General features: G+C 42.7%; 1 protein-coding gene across 1 annotated transcript in view; it reads right to left on the bottom strand.

The window, feature by feature from the left end:
• Positions 1-21,464, bottom strand: part of CR1 (complement C3b/C4b receptor 1 (Knops blood group)) — a 126,751-nt gene that overhangs the window by 86,776 nt on the left and 18,511 nt on the right. The window contains exons 7-14 of the mRNA XM_084853355.1: positions 18,222-18,404; positions 16,096-16,275; positions 8,646-8,840; positions 8,293-8,392; positions 6,963-7,048; positions 5,519-5,710; positions 1,401-1,583; positions 603-770 (exon numbers count right to left, since the gene is read on the bottom strand). Coding sequence (XP_084709481.1) covers positions 603-770; positions 1,401-1,583; positions 5,519-5,710; positions 6,963-7,048; positions 8,293-8,392; positions 8,646-8,840; positions 16,096-16,275; positions 18,222-18,404 — 1,287 coding nt within the window. The remainder of the gene's footprint in view (positions 1-602; positions 771-1,400; positions 1,584-5,518; positions 5,711-6,962; positions 7,049-8,292; positions 8,393-8,645; positions 8,841-16,095; positions 16,276-18,221; positions 18,405-21,464) is intronic.

The raw sequence follows: 21,464 nt of genomic DNA, 5'->3' as shown, positions 1-21,464 counted from the left end.
ATTATTGCGTTTCCTATAAGGTTGTATCCAGGCTCACAGCTGTATTCTACAAACATCTCGCTAGTAAAGTGTTTTGATTTCTGACTCTCGTATTTCCCAGTAGCACTCATTTGAGGTGTGGAACACTGCACTGTTGAAAGAGAGGAGGGAGTCCATCAAATACTGAGAAAATGAAAACTGTCCCTACATCTGGGATCCTGCCATACATTCTGAGATGTCTCCAGTTACATCTTCCTGATACCAGTCATTGAACACAATGCAAAGATAAACTAGTGGATTTGTATTTTTTATGTGATCATTGGCTGGTATACTAGGAACAAGGTGCCTACATTATCTTTTGCTAACTATCATGAATACGTATCAATCCAGCTAAACATAGAATCTTTGCTAAGCTACCCTGCAACTCTGAAATCAAGTCTCTTATGTTAATATTTATGTTGCAGATTCATGTCCCACTGAGTGTCTACAAAGCCATTTTCCTTCAAAATTCACAGCAGCTTCAGGTAGGAATTTTAAAAGAAATAAATTACAACAAAAGACCAGTACAGACTATACAAAGTATGGGTATCCAGCTCACAAATTCAAATGGCAATCTTAAATACCTGCACAGTGGGGCAGAGGAAGGCTCCAGTCTCCAGAAGCTGTGCAGGAAATAGATGCCTTTCCAACAAGGGAATAACCAGGATCACAAGAATACGTTACAGACATTTGCCCAGCAAAACCATTGTGCTTCCCATTGGCTATGTCTGGAGGCAAGGGGCACTGTGATACTAAACAGAAAAAAATAACGTAGAAAGAATATTCACAAAAGCTTTTTAATGAATGCTTAACAGAAAGTTACAGTGAAAAGTTGTATATTACATTTTATCCCCTCCTTCCTTCAAGGAGCACAAAATATCATACATGATCTCCTCCTCCCACATTTTGTCACCACAGCCCTCTAAGTAAGGTTAGGTTAGGAAATGATGACTGGCCCAATGTCATCGAGTAAGGTGTAGATCACTGAGTGTAGATCTGAACCCAAATCTCACATGTGTAAGTCCAGTGCTCGATCCAGTGCACCACACTGTCTCTCTCTACAAGGACTGCAATTATATTTCAATATGAATATTCTGCGGACAACTTTTGCTTTCAAGTGGCATAGACTGGCTTAAGTTTAAAGTTCTCATATCAGCAACACAGTAAATAGCAAAACATTTCCCCCCACAGCAATAGCAAAGCATACAATTTTCTAGCAGGGTCAAACTAATCTCCTTCAAACCATTCTCTCAATATGCAGTGAGGAACACATTTATTGCTCTCAAAGGAGTTTCATGAGACAAGGTTTCTTGCAGTCTGAAAGCGAGCTCTCTGTATTTGTAGGCAAGGTGTCACATAAGAAGCTCCATAGTCATACTTGCCCCTTTCACAGCGAGGTACAGGAGGGTCCCATGTGCCATCCACTTGGCACTGAATCACTCTCGAGCCGGTTATCTTGTGGCCAGGAATGCATTCAAACGTCACTCTTTGGTTATACGTGTAAGTTCCAGAAGAACCAGACACCATTCTCCCGTTCTTAATTTGAGGAGGTAGACACTGAGACACTGAAAATACAATGATTTAATAATCAAACAAGAACGAAGGAAAGATGAAAAGGGAATATACCTGTTTCCTGTGTGTCTATGCAGTAACATTGCCAAATAGGTCAGGTTTTGATTGTTTAGGAATACAGATAGTGAATTATTCTTCTTGTTGGAAAATAACAGGCAATGTTTTGTCATAATATTACCAGATTTTCACATTTAGGCAGATGGCATATATTGAAAACAACAACAACATGTAATTTTTTTTGCAGTCAAGTAAGACACCTTGGAAAAACACAACTACTGGATTCAACAGTTAAGGCCAAAGGAGTGCAAATATCAATGAGCACAAGTGTAGCATTAACCACAAAATATAACCAAACCTTAACAGAAAAAAACAAGAAACTGTGATCTCTGGAATTCCACTATCTGTCATGCTTCATCATAGTAAGAATGAACAGAATAATGTTTTATTTTGTTTTTGTTTTCTCACCAGTGGCTGCATATCAAGCAAGTCAAGCTCCCTAAAGACTCTAAAAGAGACAACCTGCTGTCGTATAAGTGCCATTTCTTATATTCCATCTTCTACACCTCATGGAAAATGTACATAAAGGAGAATTAAAACGATCTTGGAGGGAAGGAGTGGATTAAAACTGACAGAATTTAATAAAGTAATGAATTATATTAAGTGAGTGAATTGAGGGGAAAAGTAAAGCAAGGGCAGTTCTTCACACCACATGCTTGATCTATGAAGTTAGTTGTCAAAGCGTAGCTCTAACCTATTGTTATATTTTATCTCTCTTTGGGTTGTTTGTATGTGATTTAACATATATTTTGTTTTAATGTTTGTTTGCTCCCATTTTCCAAGGGGGCAAAACAAATATAAAGCACATTCATTTTGATCAAGCAAAACCTGTTCTATTTACAGAGAAAAACAAGAAGAGAGAAATAATAAAGCTACACCATTGGAAAAGAGCATTGAAAGGGAGACCCAGTCAACAATGAGGTGCTGAACTAAAATTCTGTAGAGAATATTTAGTGGATAGTGGAAACAGAAAGGTAACTCTTTTCCAAGTATTAGACACCACATGAAGGCACATGAAGTTGGAAGCACATCACACTTAGCAGTCATTCGATATGCTTCAATATATTTTATGCCAATCATGTCAATTTCTTTGTAGATAAAAGACAGTTTGGCAAATACTCAGACAAAGTCTTTTCGTTTTCATTGTTTTAGGATAATCTGCTAAGAATATGTAGTGCACAAAACCCCACTGAAATAAATGGTCTTTGCAAACCATACTCTTGTGCTCACCATTAGTGGGACCTGGACAAAAGAAGTTAGTGGTGGATTGGGGCCCATTTTTTATTCTAAGCTCCATTCTCTATTTTGCCTGTGAATTTGCTCAGTATGTCTGACAAGGGCATGTATATTTAACCTTTCCAGTCTTTCCCAGACCTATTTTGCATTGTTCCCAAATAGCTGAAATTGTACTGACAAGGAGCCATTTAGGGATAATATTTAGATCTATAAACGTTAAGCTGCACTCCACTTACGCTGACAAAGGGGAATGGCAGGGGTCCATACTACTTTCTGGCCCGATATCACACATTGTCTAGAAGACTAACCAGTTAGCCTGTACCTGTATTGAGTCAGAAGTAATTACAGATTTTCTGCTTCTTCCTCCTGAGATGTGTAGAATTCAGTTGCTTAGAATTCAATATATGCTCTGTATGCACAGCAAACAATGAAACTGTATATCAAGGGATTAAAATAGGAAAGCGTAATCCTTGCAGCCCAGGATTCTGCAGATTTTTCTTATGATATCCAGTCCCTATTTCCTAGTTATGCAGTGTCCTAATTAGTTGAAATATTTTGAGCAAGAAATCCATGCCTCTTTCAGGATTAAGTAGAATGGCTTTACCAGCCACACACAAAAGAACAAAAATCCAGTTCCACCACTTCAGTCACATATATTATGGAAGAAAAAACTTCCTACATGACCCATGGAAGAAAGGAATAAGTAGCTTACTCTGCAATTTCACACTAAGGTACAGTCCTATTCACATTTACCTGGAGTATGTTCCATTAAGCACCATGTAATTATTAGGGCTGTGCATGGACCCCCTGATCTGACTCGGAGGCCCCTTCAAAACCACTGGGAAAGGTTGTCCAGAGCTTTGGGGTTCGGTGCCACCAGTATATTGACGACATCCAACCGTATCTCTCATCTCCTAGATTCAAGGACATTATTCTAGTTCTAAATCAGTATATGATATCAGTAGTGGACTGGATGAGGGCAAACTAATTGAAGCTTAATCCAGACAAGAAAGGGGGCTCCTGGTTAGTCAAAAGGCAGGTTAGGCAATAGGGATTCAAGCTGTGGTGTGTAGGCTTATACTCCCTCTGAAGACTCAGTTTGAGTGTACTCCTGGATCCAGTCCTGAACCTGGATGTCCAAGTGTCAGTGGTGATCAGGACTGCGTTTTCAGTTGAGTGCGCCAACTGTGCCTGTTGACAGAGATGTCTGATCTGGCTACTGTCATGCACGCCTTAGTTACATCACACTTGGACTACTGTAACACACTCTACATGGGACTGCCTTTGAAAAGTGTTCTGAAACTTCAGCTGGTCCAGCCCCAAAGTGTTGACTGGGGCTGGTCACAAGCAGCACACCATTCGCTTGTTCCAACAGCTGCTGATCTGTTTCTAGGCACAGTTCAAATTGCTGGTTATGACCTGTAACACCCTATATGACTTGAGTCCAGGCTACCTGAAAAACAGCACTCTCCCATATGAGCCTGCCTGGATTTTAAGATTTCTCCCAGGCCTGCCACTATCAGAGGTGCGTCTGGTGGGGATACAAGATAGGGCTTTGTTGGTGGCTGCTCCCAGGCTCAAGAACTCCCTGCCGAGACAAGCTTGGTTGGCCCTCTCTGTTGATCTTCTGCCAACACACAAAAACGTTTCTATTCAGGCAGACCTTTGGCATATAAGCTGGTCTGTTGCTAAAGGAGGTTTTAATTGGTTGACTGATGTCTATTTTTTTATTTTTCTGGTTTTTTATTGTTTTTATGGCTCTGTTTCTATATTGTGTTTTATTACAATTTTGTTTTCGATCTATATTTTATTATTGCTAGCCACCTTGAACACCACTTTTGGCAGAAAGGTGGGATATAAATTAGATAGACAGACAGACAGACAAGACAGACAGATAAGAACAGTGAACAGAGCTCATGGCCAGCCTAGAGGCCAGGCACCAAATTAATCAGAAGAGGATCAAAGGAAAGGTCAGTCATCAGAAAGATAAACTGGCTTGGCTGCAAGGAAAATATAAGGCCTGGTATCTCCTGTTTCTATACTACCATACTCTGTGTCTGAATGTAATGGACACCATCATACAGGAAGGAAGGAAGGAAGGAAGGAAGGAAGGAAGGAAGGAAGGAAGGAAGGAAGGTCTCTGCATATCGCTTTCACAATGTGGGAACCTCATAGTCATACTTGCCCCGTTCACAATGAGGTGGAGGAGGGTCCCAGGTGCCATCCGCTTGGCAACGGCTCTCCCTCAAGCCAGCCATCGTGTGGCCAGCACTGCAGTCAAATGTAACTCTCTGGTTGGATGGGTAGGGGTCGGATTCACCAACCACTATTTTTCCGTTCTCAACCACAGGTGTTGGACACTGAATCACTGCACAGAAGGTATGTTTTAGACCAATGAAGGGAAGAAGAAAAGGAATAGAGCTGCTCTCTGTTTTTCTGCCTATAGCTGATGGCAATATCATGGACAGATGCCTTAGTATTCCTGATAGGGTATGTTATGGATATGTTACCATTCTTATTGGGAAATAACAATGCAATGCTTGCCCCAATATTGCCAGCTTATCATGCTAGAAGTTCATGCAAGTTGGACTTTTCTAAAGAGGAATAATTTAAAAAAAATATGTGGAAGCCATACCTCCACAATATGCACGTCCACTCCATACTCCATTTAACCCATCCTTAGTAGTACAGTAAATAGAGGCATTCCCGACAAGAGGGTAGCCTTCATCACAGGTGTATCTTACAGCTGTCCCAAAGGAGAAGTCATCCAAATATATGCCAGTGTGCTTGCCATGGGGAATATCTGGTGGTGGAAAACATGGAATACCTAGAGAGATGCAGAAGGTATATATTATTTTCTCCATGATTTTTTGTTCTGTTTGGGATTTAATATCTCCCAGGTATATGCAATGTGATTTGGCATGAATATTTGGGACTCCATTCTCTCTTTCAGATCATCCCACCCATGCATTTCAAAGGAAGCCTGGCAGATATAAAATACATCAGGCAGAATCCAACAGGGTACTTCTGCCCCTACCAATTCTCTTCTTCCCCTCCAATTGCATTGCACAAACGGCCCCCACTGCTTGCCCAATGGTGCTTTAGCACTTTCAGAAAAACCTTGAAAACCCAAAATAAGCAAAAATGCTCGTTTCTGGAAGGAGGCATAATCATCGGAGCTTGAATAAGGGAGCTCTGCCAACCTGCCTCCTTCCAAAAATGATTATTTCCGCTTGTTTCGGGGCTTCCCCAAGGAAGTGCTAAATCTCCCTTGTGTAAGCGGTGAGTCCCACTTGCGCAGCACAGCCGGTGGGACCCACTGCTTGCGCAACAGAATCAGTACAGTGAAAAAGAATTGGTGGGGGTGCCCCATTGAATACTGGCCAGTGATTATGATCACAGAAGTCTTGTTCTATTTACAGAGAAAAACTAGGAGAGACAGATAATAAGGCTATGCTGTTGAAAAAGAAAACGGAAAAGGAGCTGCAGTCCACAGTCAGGTACTCAACTAAAATTCTGTGTAGAAGATTTGCTGGATAGCAGATACTCAAGTGCTAAGAACGGAACAACATTAATGTGTGACAGCGCTCTTGTCATTTATGGTGAAAGGCTGTGAGCACTGAGAGTTTCAGTTATGCTCAGTTGATTGTATAGATATTCTGATGGATACTGCATGTCTTGCCACAGACTTCCTATGCTATGTGACTTTGCTCTGTGACTGTGTTACTTAGTGACCAGGTAAAGCATATATATTCATTGAACTAACTGGTATTTGCAAAACTGGACTTTTGTGCCTGTTTCATTAACTTCAGTGGGACCTGCACAAAAGAAGTTAGTGGTAGACTGTGTCCTAATTTAGATACTGATCTTCATGAAGCCACAGCTCAATCCCATATTTTGCCACAGAGAACTGGTGACCTTGTTCTCTGTCTGTGCTTGAGTAGAGCACATGTATTTCTTTACCCTTTCCCAGCTTTACCAGATTCATTTTGCAATGTTCCTGAAGCACTCTAACAGGACCAGCAAAGAGCCATATAGAAATACTATTTAGTTATGCAGGTGTCATGTTTCCTACTTACGCTGACAAAAGGGGATGTCACCGGTCCACACTACTCTTTGGTCAGATATCAAACACCTTCTGGAAGACTGACCAATTAATCTGTGCCTGTATTGAAACAGAAGCAATTATGTATCCTCAACGTCTTTCTCCATATATGTACAGAATTTAGATGCTTAGAATACGAATGTGCATTCTGTTTCACCTATCCATAGCAAACAATTGGGCTATTTATTGAGGAACTCCCGCAGGAAAACATATTCCTTATCAGCCAGTACTCTGCAGATGATGTCCAACCCTTGGTTCCTGCTCATGCAGTGTCCTAATTAGTAGATCTCCTTTGATCAAGCATTCCAGGCCTCTTTCTGGGCAATATAGATATGGCTTTATGAGCCACACACAAAGGAACAAAAATCCACTTCCATCACTTCTTTCAAATAGACTATTAAGGAAGTATAAACTTAATTCATGGGCCACTGAAGGAAAGAACACATAAATTCTTCTATAGTTTCATATCAAGATACAACCATATGTACACATTTTTTGAAATACGTTCCATTGATGTATGTGTATGAGACTGGAACAGCGGCCACATGATTAATTGATACTGTGGTATAGCTGCAGGAGGGGGGTTGTGGAGAGCTGAAAACATAGCACAAGACTGGAGTGGGAGAAGGTGCCAGAGAAACATCATTGCCCTGTGCAAAGATGGCAACAGCATGTCCCCTATAGCTGTTGCCAGGGGCAACTGTCTCCTTCACCTACTCATGGTGGTGGTCCTGAGTGTTTATCTTACAAGATAAGTTTTTTCTTAGGATTGCTAAGTCTTGTTTTGGGAAAAGCTGCAATAGATGAAATTTGAGAATGAAATTTTTCCTGCCTTGGAGTTTACGTGAGGGGGAAAGCAGTGCTTCTTCCATGTTTTAGGAGCCGTAGAGCAAAATGTTCTCAGTGGGCCCCTCTGCAGTCACCCACTTGTTCTGCCTCAGCCTCTAGGCAAAATCACCACCACTGCTCAAAGTGAAAGAGCAGCGAGGTGAGTAAGCAGTGGCAACTCCTGTTCTTTCCGCTTACTCTTATTGCTTGCTGGGGCTCTTCTTTGGGAAAAGAGGGTTAGAGTAGGTGAGTAGGGAATAATCCCAAGAGACATAGCATCAAATTAGAGGGTTCTGGTGGCAAGTAGCAGTCCATCTGATATTGGCCTTAGCAAACATCCAGTGACACCAACCCCTTATGCCAGCCTTGGGGAAAAGTTTTACTCAATAATATCAAGCTTTTAAAGGTAGACGGGGGGAAATCGAGGTTGGGAGGAGCCCATAACTGGCTACTTCATTCGTTTCCCTCATGCTTACCCTTTCTCGCAGGTGTAATTTACAGTGGAACCAAAGAAAAAATCTCCTGATGCAAGCAGCCTACCATTATCAGGCTCTCCTGGATGTCCACATGATTTTCCTAGCAGAAAATAAGACAAATGATATCTTTCCTACTTATGTCAACCTACTCTAAAGAGCAAAACTGATTCAAAGTTTTCTTTCTATATTTTTTTATAAAATGAATACATTCACAAGGGAAAAGTTGCATGACTTGATTCACTACTTATATTAAACATTAAGATAATTTGAGCTTTATGTAGATTCCCTATTAAAATAATGTTCCATCCTTTCCCCCTCTCTTATATCTAATTCAAGAATGATAAGGGACTCACTTTTACAGAATTCCTGAACTTCTGACCACACCTGATTTCTAAGGCACATAATAGAGGCCTTCAGTCCAGGATGCTTAGCATAGCCTGGACGACATGTATATTTCACAGCTGAGCCAACAGGAAAGGAATTCTTTTCTTTATACTCATCGTGAAGCTCAGCAAAGTCTAACCTCGCTGGGGGACCACAGCTGCCTCCTGATAACAAAAAAAGGAAGAGGGAAGATTGGTGAATTTTTGTATTTCTGACCCCAGTTCCTCCATTGTTAAAATGGAAATGGCTCCCCCTTCTCTCACATTCATTGTATTTTACTTTATAAATTTATATCCTGCCAGATATGTATAAGTGCGACTTACAATATCACATAAAACACTGAGAATCAAAGAAAGACATTTTAAAATAGTAGCTGTTGCTGCTTTAGTCTTCTGAAGACAGTGTGGGCTCACAGACTAACAATATACAATTTATGTTCTCTTTGTGTATACTGTTTGTTTGTGTGTCTTCTGTAAATGGTTTTAAACTCTTACACTGTATTTTAATGTTCAATGTTTTTAATATTTATAAACCGCCCATGAAGCTCAGCAAAGTCTAATCTCATTGGTGGGCTACAGCTGCCTCCTGATAACAAAAAAGAAAGAGGAAAAGTTAGGTTGCTGTAAAATTCTACCACGTGCGGTTTTAGGGTTTTAGCTATTTACTAATCTCTAGTTGGGGGGTGGACAACATGTGGCCTTTGAGATGGTGGTGGACTGCACCTGCATCAGCCCTAGGCAGTATAGCCAGTAGTAAGGGATGATGAGAGTTGTGGTCCAACATCTAGAGGTCCACTACTTACATATCCCTGCTCTTCTTTCACCTGTAATATGGAAATGAGTCTCCGCTGACTCATACATTTTTCCTTTAATAGTCTAAGCTGTAATGAAATATTAAAATGCCCAGAAAAAACATTGATCTTGATTTCCATATTTATATTGACTGATTTATACACCATTTCTTCATCCAAAAGGCCTCTGAGAGAGGCACAGAAATGGAATTAAAGCCTAGAAAAATAAATGTCCCTTTTCATAAGTGAAATATAGCTGTCACATCCACTTAAATTTGCTTGGTCAAATTCAATTCTGCTCTTAATAACCTCCCTCCTAACTCTGTCTTAACAAGCTCCCACTTTCCAGTAGTCTCCACAGCTAAATTTCTAAAGCCTACTCCTCAAAGTAGATGCTGTACATTACTACTGATATAACGCATATTTCCAAAACCTTCTGAACTGGAAAACAGTGTCTTCATGGCATTCAAGAACAAGGCTGCTGGCCAATGAGCAGCTTGAAAATCCATAGCTGATGTTAAAAGGGGCTATTAATGTACTGAAAATCAACAAACAACTTCTGAACTGGGGGGAAAAAAACCCTCCACAGAAGGGTAGTCTGATTAATTAAATATGCTTTGTACATTCTCTTAAACACGAATTAAACATTACACATATAAATACTGTATTCAGAAGTACATTGTGTCACTTCCACTCACCATTACCTCAAAGTGTTCTAAATAACCACCATATAAACACTATGAGAAATGGATTTTGGGTTATATATAACCATATAATTCATATTTATATATTTATGTTATTCATATAGCACATATGTATTAAGACTAAAGAAAGCATATATCCATTGTACCCCTTTCTTTGTTCATCTAATATGGGATATCCTATCCTTATTTGATATTATTCCTATTGCAAGATTCAGTCCAGTCCACACAAAAAGACAGGTTGCCACCTGTAACTGTAGTTCTTCTAGCAGTCATCTGTTCTTTCACACATATGGGCTGTGCACCTGCGTGAAGCCCTGATTCAGGAAACTTCTATAGCTGAGGAATTTTGGTGGGAACCCTTCCCCCACCGTCCCAGTGCACATGTTCCTAGTGGGTTCCCGCTTATTCCCTCAGTTCCTTGAGACCGACATTGTAACTGAGGAACCGAGATGAATTATATTTAGTGCCCAACATTGAACTTGAGTATGACACCAAAGAGGGGACAGCAGGTGGGTTGTGTGAATGCAGAGATGATCATTCAAAGAACTAAAGTGACAGGTAGCAACCTGTCTTTCTTCTTTGTGGTCTCTGTGCATCTGGGTGAGTAGCAAGCTAACATACAAGGTGATGGGTTGGTGTCCTATTACAATACAGAAGAAAGGACAGCATGACTGAAAGTACAGTCAACCCTAGCCCAAACATCCAGTCTGTCATGTCTAATAAAGGTAGACAGTGTCAACCATGTTGCAGCATGGCACAGTTTGGGGATAGCAACCCCTCTGTCAAATGCAAATGACATCACTACTGCACAAGTAGAGTGAGCTTGGACTGGGACAGACAGTTCGAGTCCAGCCAGTTCATACGATAGTTCAATAGTCTTTATGACCCAGGATGCGAGGCAGCTGGCCCTCATGCTTCCCACAGTAACAGAACAACAGGTGATGTGAGAGTCGGAATTATTCAGTCCTTGACTTACAGAAGGCCAAAGTGCAGCGCACATCAAGCATGTGCAAGGTTGACTCCAGAGATGTAGATGGGAAAGTAAAGAATGCAGGCAGAATAATGCCCTGGTTTAAATGAAAATCTGACACGACTTTTAGCAAGATGGTGGGATCAGGTCTGAGGGCCACCTTGTCTTGGTGAAAAGTGAGGTAAGGCTGGTCTGTTCTGAGCACACAGAGTTAACTGGCTTGGCATGCAGATGTAACAGCCACCAAAAATGCTACTTTCCAAGAAAGGAGACATAGGTCTGTAGTCACCGGTGGCTCAAAGGGCTTGGATGAAAGTGCTTTACACACTACAGAGTCTCCAGCTCAGTGCCATGGAACAAACTGATCCCCTTCAGGAATCTCTTCACTGTCAGATGCAAGAAGACAGAGAAACCCTCAATGGGAGAATGAAAAGTAGAAACAGAAGACAAACTCATAACAATGACAATTTAGGTCCTTTCTTGAAGGAGAGGAGAAATTTGAGTATTTGGTGCAAGGAGCACCAGAGTGGGTGGGAACCTTGAGCAGAAGCAGAGGTGGAAAAAGCAGCCTATTTCCTCACGTACAAATGCTATGTAGAGGGCCTACAAGCAGCATTGAGGATTTTCTGTATCAGTGCCAGGACTGGTTCAGTCTTTGTCACCCAGTCCTCCAGGCCATCAAGTGGAGAGTTGCTAGGTCTGGGTATTGGATTCAGCTGTTCTCCCTGGTAAGAAGGGATGGACGCGATGGGAGATGACAGTACCGACCTTGCACCATTCTGAGCAGCAGGGTGAACCACAGTTGGTGGAGCCACCACAGAATACTAAGGATGCATTCCCTAACATCTGTCCCAATTTTCACCAGAACCCTGGTGATCAGTAGGAGGGGGGGAGGTCGAACAACATTCCCATCCATTTGAGAATGAAAGCATCTCCGCATGAACCCATACTGAAACCTGCTCAGCTGCAGAAATTCTGGCATGCAGCATTGTCCTGAGTGGTGAATATGTCCACATGTGGTGTGCCCCAGCCTTGAAGCAGAGTCCTCAGGACTGATCTGTCCAACTCCCACTCATGGGTGTTAAGCCTGGTATGGCTAAGCTGGTCCATCAAAACATTCTCCACCCCACCAACATGAACAGTCTGACAGATAAGGGGAACATCTCTGAAAGATCTCCAGCAAGGAGTGGAAGCAATCTCATATCCCCTTCTTTGTTCAGGTACACGATGACTGTCGTATTGTCTGAGGTGGCCTGGATCAATCTGCCCACAATGCCTGAAGGGCCTCTCTGAGCTCTAGGAGACTGATGTGTTGACTCACCTCCATGGCTGACCATTGTCCATGGACCATGAGCCCAAGCAATGAGCTCCCCATCCTGAGATCAATGCATCCATAGTTACTACTTGGGATGGTGAGGTTTGAAGTAAGGGCATGCCCTCCGATAGGTTGGCTGGCACCATCCACCATTGTAAGGAGTCCCTGATGTCCTGTGGAGGCCGCAATTTGGTCCAACAGGCATCCAGCTTGGTATCAAGGTTGCATATGAACCAGTTCTGCAAAGGCCTCATATTCAACTGAACGCAGTGGACCACAGATGTCATTGCAGCCATAAGGCCTAATCAACATTGGGTTTTGAGTGCTGTAATGGACATGCAAGAATTCAGCTTCTCTGCCAGTGACATTAGCACCTCCATTTGGTCCCAAGAGAGGAATGCTCTGCTCAAGTTGGAGTTAGCAGTGCCCTAATGAACTGCAGAACTTGTGTAGGTGGCAGGTGAGATTTGTCAAGATTGAGACATAGTCCCAGACTCTGAAGGAGATTGCAGGTCATCTCTATTGACCAAAGGAGATGGTTCCATGTTGATGCCACCAACAGTCAGTCATCATTTTACAGGTACACCTTGACACCTTGCATTTGAAGATGGGAGCAGACAACTGCCATGCACTTGGTGAATACTTTCAGTGCGATGGCGAGGCCGAAAGATAGTACCTGGAATTGGTAGGCATCGGAAAGGATAGCAAATCAAAGGTAACATTTGTGGCAATGTGAAAAATGGCAATGTGGCAATGTGAAAAATATACATCCTTGAGGTCGATAGAGGCGAAACAATCTCCTTGGGTGAGAAGAGGGAGGATAGTAGCCAGAGAAACCATGTGGAATTTCCTGGGTGAAATGTACAGGTTTAGTTCTTAGAGGTCCAAGCTCGTCCAGAGCCCTCCATCCTTCTTCAGGACCATGAAGTACCTGGAGTAGAACCTGTCATGACATGGAGATGCAAACACAGAAAAGGCATGATGGCTCCCTTCCTGAGAAGCTTGTCAACCTCTTGATGGAGAACAGGCAGTAGAGTCATGACTTTCACAGTACCAAGCAGAGGGAGGGCATTGGTCTCCATCCTGTAAACCCCTCCCCCTCATGATGGAACAAACCCAGGAGTCCAAAGTGATGTTTCACCATGCCAGATGATAAGAGGACAGATGAATTCCAAAGATGGGAAGGCGAGCAGAAGGATGATGAAGAAAGGTGTTCAAGTCAAAAGTGCTGCTTATTTCTGTTGTCAGTTTTGTGGCGATAACTATGAAACCTGAAGCTGAGAAAGGCTTTCCCGATGCCACCAGCTGAGAACAGTGCTGCTGCAATGAAGCCGGTTGTTGGGGCTGTTACCTGGCAGTAGAGCCTCGGAACCATCATCATTGTCAGGATGGTTGCTGGGACATCAACTCCATGCAACGTGCCATGGTACAGGCCTTTTGTACCAAGTCTAATGCATCATTGGTCTTTGCATTAAACAATCCCTGACCACTGAAGGGCAGATCTTCGATGCAGGCTCTAGTTTCTTGGGGAAGGCCAGCCAACCTCAGCCAGGTGTGGCGATGCAGGGTGATGGAACCAACAAGGACTTTTAAGTCACAATTGACTGGATGACGAGACGTGTTTGTTGTCTCAATAACTTCACACATCAGGGAAACTAGGACTATACATACATTTGGGGAATTAGAAATACATTAACACTCAGAAGGTTAAAGACAAGCATTTAAAGCCAATAGTGAAGTACACCGGGATGCACAGGAAAGTGTGTGTGTGTGTGTGTGTGTGTGTGTGTGTGTGTGTGTAGGAAGAGAGAGAAAGTGGGGGGAGGAACTTTCAGCTTGATATTTTTGAATGGGGGAGTAACAGACTGTTTGGGGGGATTGAGAGAGAGTTTTAGAGCAAATGCAGGGTTTGGGGAGAAAGTGGATGGAGAAAGAGCTAAAGCCTAGGAGTTTTGGTGTTTGGTATTGGGTGAAATATTAGAAAAAGGGAAGAAAAGAGAGAGGAGAATAGAAGATGATCCTGCACTGTAGAGGTCACTCGGTGGGTTTCCAAGCCCAGAGACTGTGCCATTCTCAAAACCTGATTAAAAAATTGTCCAAGATCCACTGATGGTGAAATAGCATCATTCGACCCAGTAGCAGCATCAAGTGAAGTAATGGATAATGGGCAGGAAGACTGAGATATGATGTCAGACTGATAGCCTTCCATACCAGAAAGTGGCTATTCTCCCAGTGGAGCTAGAAGCGGAGCTTCTTTATCACCTTCCTTGCAAGGAAGTGATGAAACGTCACCAGTAATGGTTTGTGGTAGTGGCTGTAGCATGGCTGGTGGTTGTTCAGGAGGCAGGACGACTAGTAGTTGAGTTGTTTGCCACTGATGGAGGAGGAGGTGCTGTCTGATGGGGCACGTGAAAAACGTCTTCCCAATCCAGTGGTCTTGATATTATAGCCAATGGGAACCAACGGTATCAACTCTTTTCCCAGTATGGAGGGTTACGATGATGAGGAGAGTAGTAGGGACCATACAGGTCATCACAGTCTTCAACTGAATTATGGGGTCGCAACCGAATTATGGGGATGCGCTCGATCCCGAGTAAAGTCATCTGACTTTTTAGAAGTTTTTGTCTTCTTTTTAGGTTCTGAAGAAGACATACTCACTAGTTTAGAAGCTTTAGCCTTCTTGGTTAGCTTCTTAGGTAGTGCAAACGTCAAAGACCGGCCCAGACTGGGAGGATCCTGTGTACTTGGAGGAGTACAACGTTGACAGGACGACATCCATGACACTGGATCAGGCTTCTGTGTGGCAAGCAAATCTCCTGGTGAAGAGGTTGGCTTCTGCGCCATACCCTTTGGTTTCTCCAGTGCCTCCAACTCTCATTTCCACAGAGTGGCTTTCAGCCAGTCTGAGCGATTTTGTCTCACCAGCTTTGAAAAGGCTTGGCAATGAAGACCAGCCTCAACAATGTGGCCTCCTCTGAGGCAAAAAAAAGGCAAAGAGAAGGTTTGTTGGTAAGCAGTAACTTGCCTCCACAACTGACACACTTTCTAAATGGCACCCTAAGGGCCATATGCCTGTAAGCAATTGCAAGATTGCGAAAAACAAATATAAATAAAAATGACACAGGAGAGTAAAGATAGAACACTTTGATAGAAAGAAGAAAGGTAGAATAAAACCTCAGCTTTTGAAATGCTTTCAGAATGAAGTGAATGCAGGAGAAGTTCCCTCACGAAGCTACCACAATGGCAGTCGAAAGAGAACTGAGGGAATAAGCAGGAACCCTCTAGGGACATGCACACTTGGATGGTGGGGGAAGGGTTCCTGCCAAAATTCCTCAGCTAAAGAAGTTTCCCAAATCAAGGCTCCATGCAGGCACAGAGCCCATATGTGTGATGCACAGAGACCACAAAGAAGAACCAGAAACCTATTGCCTTTTGTACACGCTATAGAATGATAAAATGGCTTATAATCCCCTCTATAGTGTTTTGTAGACATTTCTAAGCCGCTTTAACTTTTCAAAAACATGTAGGCTTAGATTAAATTTGTTCATATAATGTTTTTGGTTCATATCTGAAATTGTCAAGGAAGATCCAAACGTAACTCGAATTCTTGCTCATTAGAAGTTGAAACCTAGCCACATACCCTTGACACAGGTTGGCATAGGGGAATCCCATGTGCTGTCTGATTGGCACTGAATTGTATGTTTGCCTTTCAGGATGTAGCCAGGGTCACATTCAAATGTGATGGTCTCAGCTGGTTTAACTAGCACTTGAGAACTTTTTATTCTTCCATTCTGAATTTTGGGACTTGCACAACCATGGACTGCAAATGAAAGGGTAAAGCCACCATTACACTCCACATTTGCAAGCTGGAAAAGGGGGTGCATTGCAGAACTTAATACAAGGCCTTGATGTAAAACTGAACATTTCAGCTTTCTTCAGTATCATATAAAGCCCCTTTCTTGATCACAGGGAAAAGCCATAGCTTGACTGGAGAACACATGCTTTGCATGTAGGAGGAGGTCACAGCTTGGATTGGCCAGGAATTACCTGACTTTCAGGAGGTCACAGCTCCAACCCTCTTTAGCATACCTTTCCTCTAAAACCTGTGGCCCTCCAGAAGTTGTTGGACTACTATTCCCATATCTCTGGCCATTGGCCATGCTGTTTAGGGATGATGGGAGGTAGAGTCCAACATCTGGAGAGCCACAGATTCCTCACCCCTGCTCTAAAAAGCAAGAGCCAAGAAATGCTTTTTCTTTTAGCTGCACTGTCAAATCAGACCCTGGATCTGTGAAAATCTTCAGCCATCTGGTGGAGAATGGTAAGACTTCCATCTGGAGAGACTTCTCTCTTTTTCAGACTTGCTTCTCCACCTGTAAGTTCCATTACAACTAAGAACTTATTTTTGTCCTTTACAGTGTAATCTGCTTCATTTATGGCATGTTTAGATAGTTAATATACTTTTCTGATTTTAATGTGTGCACACATGTGCATGCATGTGTAGACCAGCTTAATTTATCTTATTTTGTTTCATTTGGGATTATATAACAATGTACTCTATGTTAAACCATTATCCATTGCACCCATGGTGACTGGAAGCCCCCAAACTCAGAGGCATCCAATCATCCAATGCAGGGCGGAGGAGCGGAAGAGGCAAATTTCATCTCCCCATCCTATTGCCCTGCAGATTTTGCTAGACAGGCTCTTTAGCCTGTCTAGTGAGAGTGCTTCAGAGGGGGAGGGAAGGAGGCTGGAAGAGGCTCAGGATAAGTTGTATCTCAGTCTCTCTGGTCTCCTTCCCTCCCTGCTCACAAGAACACCCCCTTTTCCCAGTCTCTGAGGTTGAATTTCCAACCTCAGAGAGGCAGCTGGTACAGTTCTCTCCATGCTGGCTGTGAGTGGGTGGGGAGGGGGCAGATCTCTGACTCCCCCTTCCGAGGTCAGAGCGGCGAGCGCTGTCTCCAGCCTCAGAAGAATGTTATGAGCAATCCTATCGTTCCTGGGACACTCTCCTAAGGACCATAAGATTGCTCTCTAAGACGGCAATTCTATGCACACTTAACAAGAAGTAAGCCATACTGAACACAGTGAGACTTACATCTGAGTAAACATGCATAAGATAGTGTGCTAAAAATCCTTTCCTACATATTATTGCCTGAAGAAAGTTTACAGGGGAAAAAACTTTTCAGGCATTAGCTGACTTTTTCAATCAATTCTTGGTGAAAATAATTAAACGTTCAGCAAACTGTCTGCAGTGTTTGTAGACTGCAGGTACCGAAGAAAACTTTCAGTTACTAGGAGTATAATCCGTAAACTTAAGGAGGAATGGAACAAAGGGTGTGACTTCAAGAGAATTTCTGTTTGTCATATTTTTAAAAGCCCATCATCTTATTTCTTTGGCTTAGATTAAAAGTCTCTTATAAGCAACACATCATAGCAACACTGCACAGTCTTGTAGCTGGGACAGAAGAAAAACAAAAGACAGAGATTTAAAACTAATTGAAAAAAATTATGTTAGTGTTCCCTAAAGCTTATTTCTATCTTTCACCTTCCGTTCTTCTTTTCCCAATCCCTAGGACTAGTACATTGGGGGTGGGGGGAATCCTTTAAAAATATAATTCTGCTTGTTTACACAAATATTCTTTAAAATTTATTTATTCTCTAAAATCCAAATGTGTCCTTCAATGTACAGTGGGAACAGGATTGCTGGTCTCACAGAAGTTCTGAAGGGAAACTCTGATTATTAGTCACATATATCATACTTGCCCGGTTCACAGTGAGGCGGAGGAGGGTCCCAGGTGCCATCTATTTGGCAATGGCTCTCCCTCGAGCCAGCTATCTTGTGGCCAGCACTGCAATCAAATGAAACTCTCTGGTTATATGTGTAGGTGTCAGAAGAACCAGCCACTATCCTTCCATTTTCATCTTGAGGAGGTGGACACTGGGTCACTGCAAAGCAAACATATTTGTATAAGTACAGAGCAATGAAGGGTAAAAGAAAAAGAAATGGCATGTTCTCTTTGTATTCATTCCACTAGCTACTGCAGTGTCACGGACAGGTGGATTAAGCTATGATAGCTCAGGAATATGGACAGCTAATCATTTTTCTTGCTGGGAATATGGCTGTCTTAATATGGGAGCTCCATAGTCATACTTGCCCCATTTGCAGAGAGGTGGAGGAGGGTCCCAGTTGCCATCCGCTTGGCAATGGCTCTCCCTCGAGCCAGCTATCGTGTGGCCAGCACTGCAGTCAAATGTAACTCTCTGGTTGGATGTGTAGGTGTCGGATTCACCAGCCACTATTTTTCCGTTCTCAACCACAGGTGTTGGACACTGAATCACTGCACAGAAGGTATGTTTTAGACCAATGAAGGGAAGAAGAAAAGGAATAGAGCTGCTCTCTGTTTTTTTGCCTATAGCTGATGGCAATATCATGGACAGATGCCTTAGTATTCCTGATAGCTCAGGAATGTGGATTTGTTACCATTCTTGTTGGGAAATAACATTGGTGCAATGCTTGCCTCAATATTGCCAGCTTATCATGCTAGGAGTTCATGCAAGTTGGACTTTTCTAAAGAGGAATACTTGTTGTTGTTGTTCAGTCGTTCAGTCGTGTCCAACTCTTCGTGACCCCATGGACCATAGCACGCCAGGCCTTCCTGTCCTCCGCTCTCTCCCGGAGGGTGCTCAAGTTCATATTCATTGCATCGGTGATGCTATCTAGCCATCTCATCCTCTGCCGTCCCCTTCTCCTTTTGCCTTCAGTCTTTCCCAGCATCAGGGTCTTTTCCAGAGAGTTTTCTCTTCGCATTAGGTGGCCAAAATATTTCAGCTTCAGCTTCAGTATCTGTCCTTCCAATGAGCACTCAGGGTTGATTTCCTTTAGTATGGACTGAGTTGACCTCCTTGCAGTCCAGGGGACTCGTAAGAGTCTTCTCCAGCACCACAGTTCGAAAGCATCAATTCTTTGGTGCTCAGTCTTCCTTATAGTCCAGCTCTCACAGCCATACATTACTACTGGGAAAACCATAGCTTTGATTAGATGGACCTTTGTCAGCAAGGTGATGTCTCTGCTTCTTACTATGCTGTCTAGGTTTGCCATAGCTTTCCTCCCAAGGAGCAAGCATCTTTTAATTTCATGGCTACAGTCACCGTGTGTGGTTATCTTGGAGCCCAAGAAAGTAAAATCTGTCACTGCTTCCATTTCTTCCCCTTCTATATGCCAGGAAGTGATGGGGCCAGATGCCATGATCTTCATTTTTTTAATGTTGAGTTTCAAACCAGCTTTTGCACTCTCCTCTTTCACCCTCAACAAGAGACTCTTGAGATCCTCTTCACTTTCTGCCATTAGGGTGGTATCGTCTGCATATCGGAGGTTGTTGATAATTCTCCCAGCAATCTTAATTCCGACCTGTGATTCATCCAACCCGGCATTTCTCATGATGTACTCTGCATATAAGTTAAATAAGCAGGGTGACAATATGCAGCCTTGTCGTACTCCTTTCCCAATTTTGAACCAATCGGTTGTTCCATCTCTGGTTCTTACTGTTGCTTCTTGACCCTCGTACAGGTTTCTCAGGAGACAGGTAAGGTGGTCTGGTACTCCCATCACTTTCAGAATTTGCCACAGTTTGTTGTGATCCACACAATCAAAGGCTTTAGCATAGTCAATGAAGCAGAAATAGATGTTTTTCTGGAATTTTCTTGCTTTCTCCATGATGCAGCGAATGTTGGCGATTTGATCTCTAGTTCCTCTGCCTCTTCGAAACCCAGCTTGTACTTCCGGTAGTTCTCGGTTCGCATACTGCTGAAGCCTAGCTTGTAGGATTTTGAGCATCACCTTGCTGGCATGTGAAATGAGCGCAATTGTGCAGTAGTTTGAACACTCTTTGGCATTGCCCTTCTTTGGAATTCGAATGTAAACTGACCTTTTCCAGTCTTGTGGCCACTGTTGAGTTTTCCAGATTTGTTGGCATATTGAATGCAGCACTTTAACAGCATCATCTTTCAGGATTTTAAATAGCTCAGCTGGAATACTGTCATCTCTGCTAGCTTTGTTGTTAGTAATGGTTCCTAAGGCCCACTTGACTTCACTTTCTAGGATGTCCGGCTCAAGTTCAGTGACCGCACTATCATGGCTATCAGGGACATTCAGATCTTTCCTGTACAGTTCTTCTGTGTATTCTTTCCACCTCTTCTTAATCTCATCTGCTTCTGTTAGGTCCCTGCCTTCTTTGTCCTTTATCATGCCCGTCTTTCCACAAAACGTTCCCTTGAGATCTCCGATTTTCTTGAAGAGATCTCTAGTCTTTCCCATTCTGTTGTTTTCCTCGATTTCTTTGCATTGTTCATTTAAGAAGGCCTTCTTGTCTCTCCTTGCTATTCTCTGGAACTCTGCATTCAGTTGCATATATCTTCCCCTTTCTCCCTTGCTTTTCGCTTCCCTTCTTTCCTCAGCTACTTGTAAAGCTTCATCAGACAGCCACTTGGCTTTCTTGCATTTCTTTTTCTTGAGATGGATTTCGTTGCTGCCTCCTGAATAATGTTACGGACCTCCGTCCATCGTTCCTCAGGCACTCTGTCTATCAGGTCTAATCCCTGAAATCTATTCCTCACCTCCACTGTATATTCATCAGGGATATGATTTAGGTCATACCTGAATGGTTTAGTGGTTTTCCCTACGTTCTTCAATTTGAGCCGAAATTTTGCAACAAGAAGCTCATGATCTGAGCCACAGTCAGCTCCAGGTCTTGTTTTTACTGACTGTATAGAGCTTCTCCATCTTTGGCTGCAAAGGACATAATCAATCTGATTTCGATATTGACCATCTGGTGATGTCCATGTGTAGAGTCGTCTCTTGGGCTGTTGGAAAAGAGTGTTTGCTATGATCAGCATGTTCTCTTGGCAAAACTCTATTAGCTTTTGTCCTGCTTCATTTTGTACACCAAGGCCATGCTTGCCTGTTATCCCGGTGATTTCTTGACTTCCTACTTTAGCATTCCAATCCTC

Source organism: Heloderma suspectum, chromosome 4 (genome assembly GCF_057233095.1).
Source record: "Heloderma suspectum isolate Gila_16-S chromosome 4, 16-S_ref, whole genome shotgun sequence".
In the NCBI taxonomy this organism is placed as follows: domain Eukaryota; kingdom Metazoa; phylum Chordata; class Lepidosauria; order Squamata; family Helodermatidae; genus Heloderma; species Heloderma suspectum.
The sequence above is the reverse complement of the archived record's forward strand: the minus strand, read 5'-3'. Positions and strand labels throughout refer to the sequence as shown.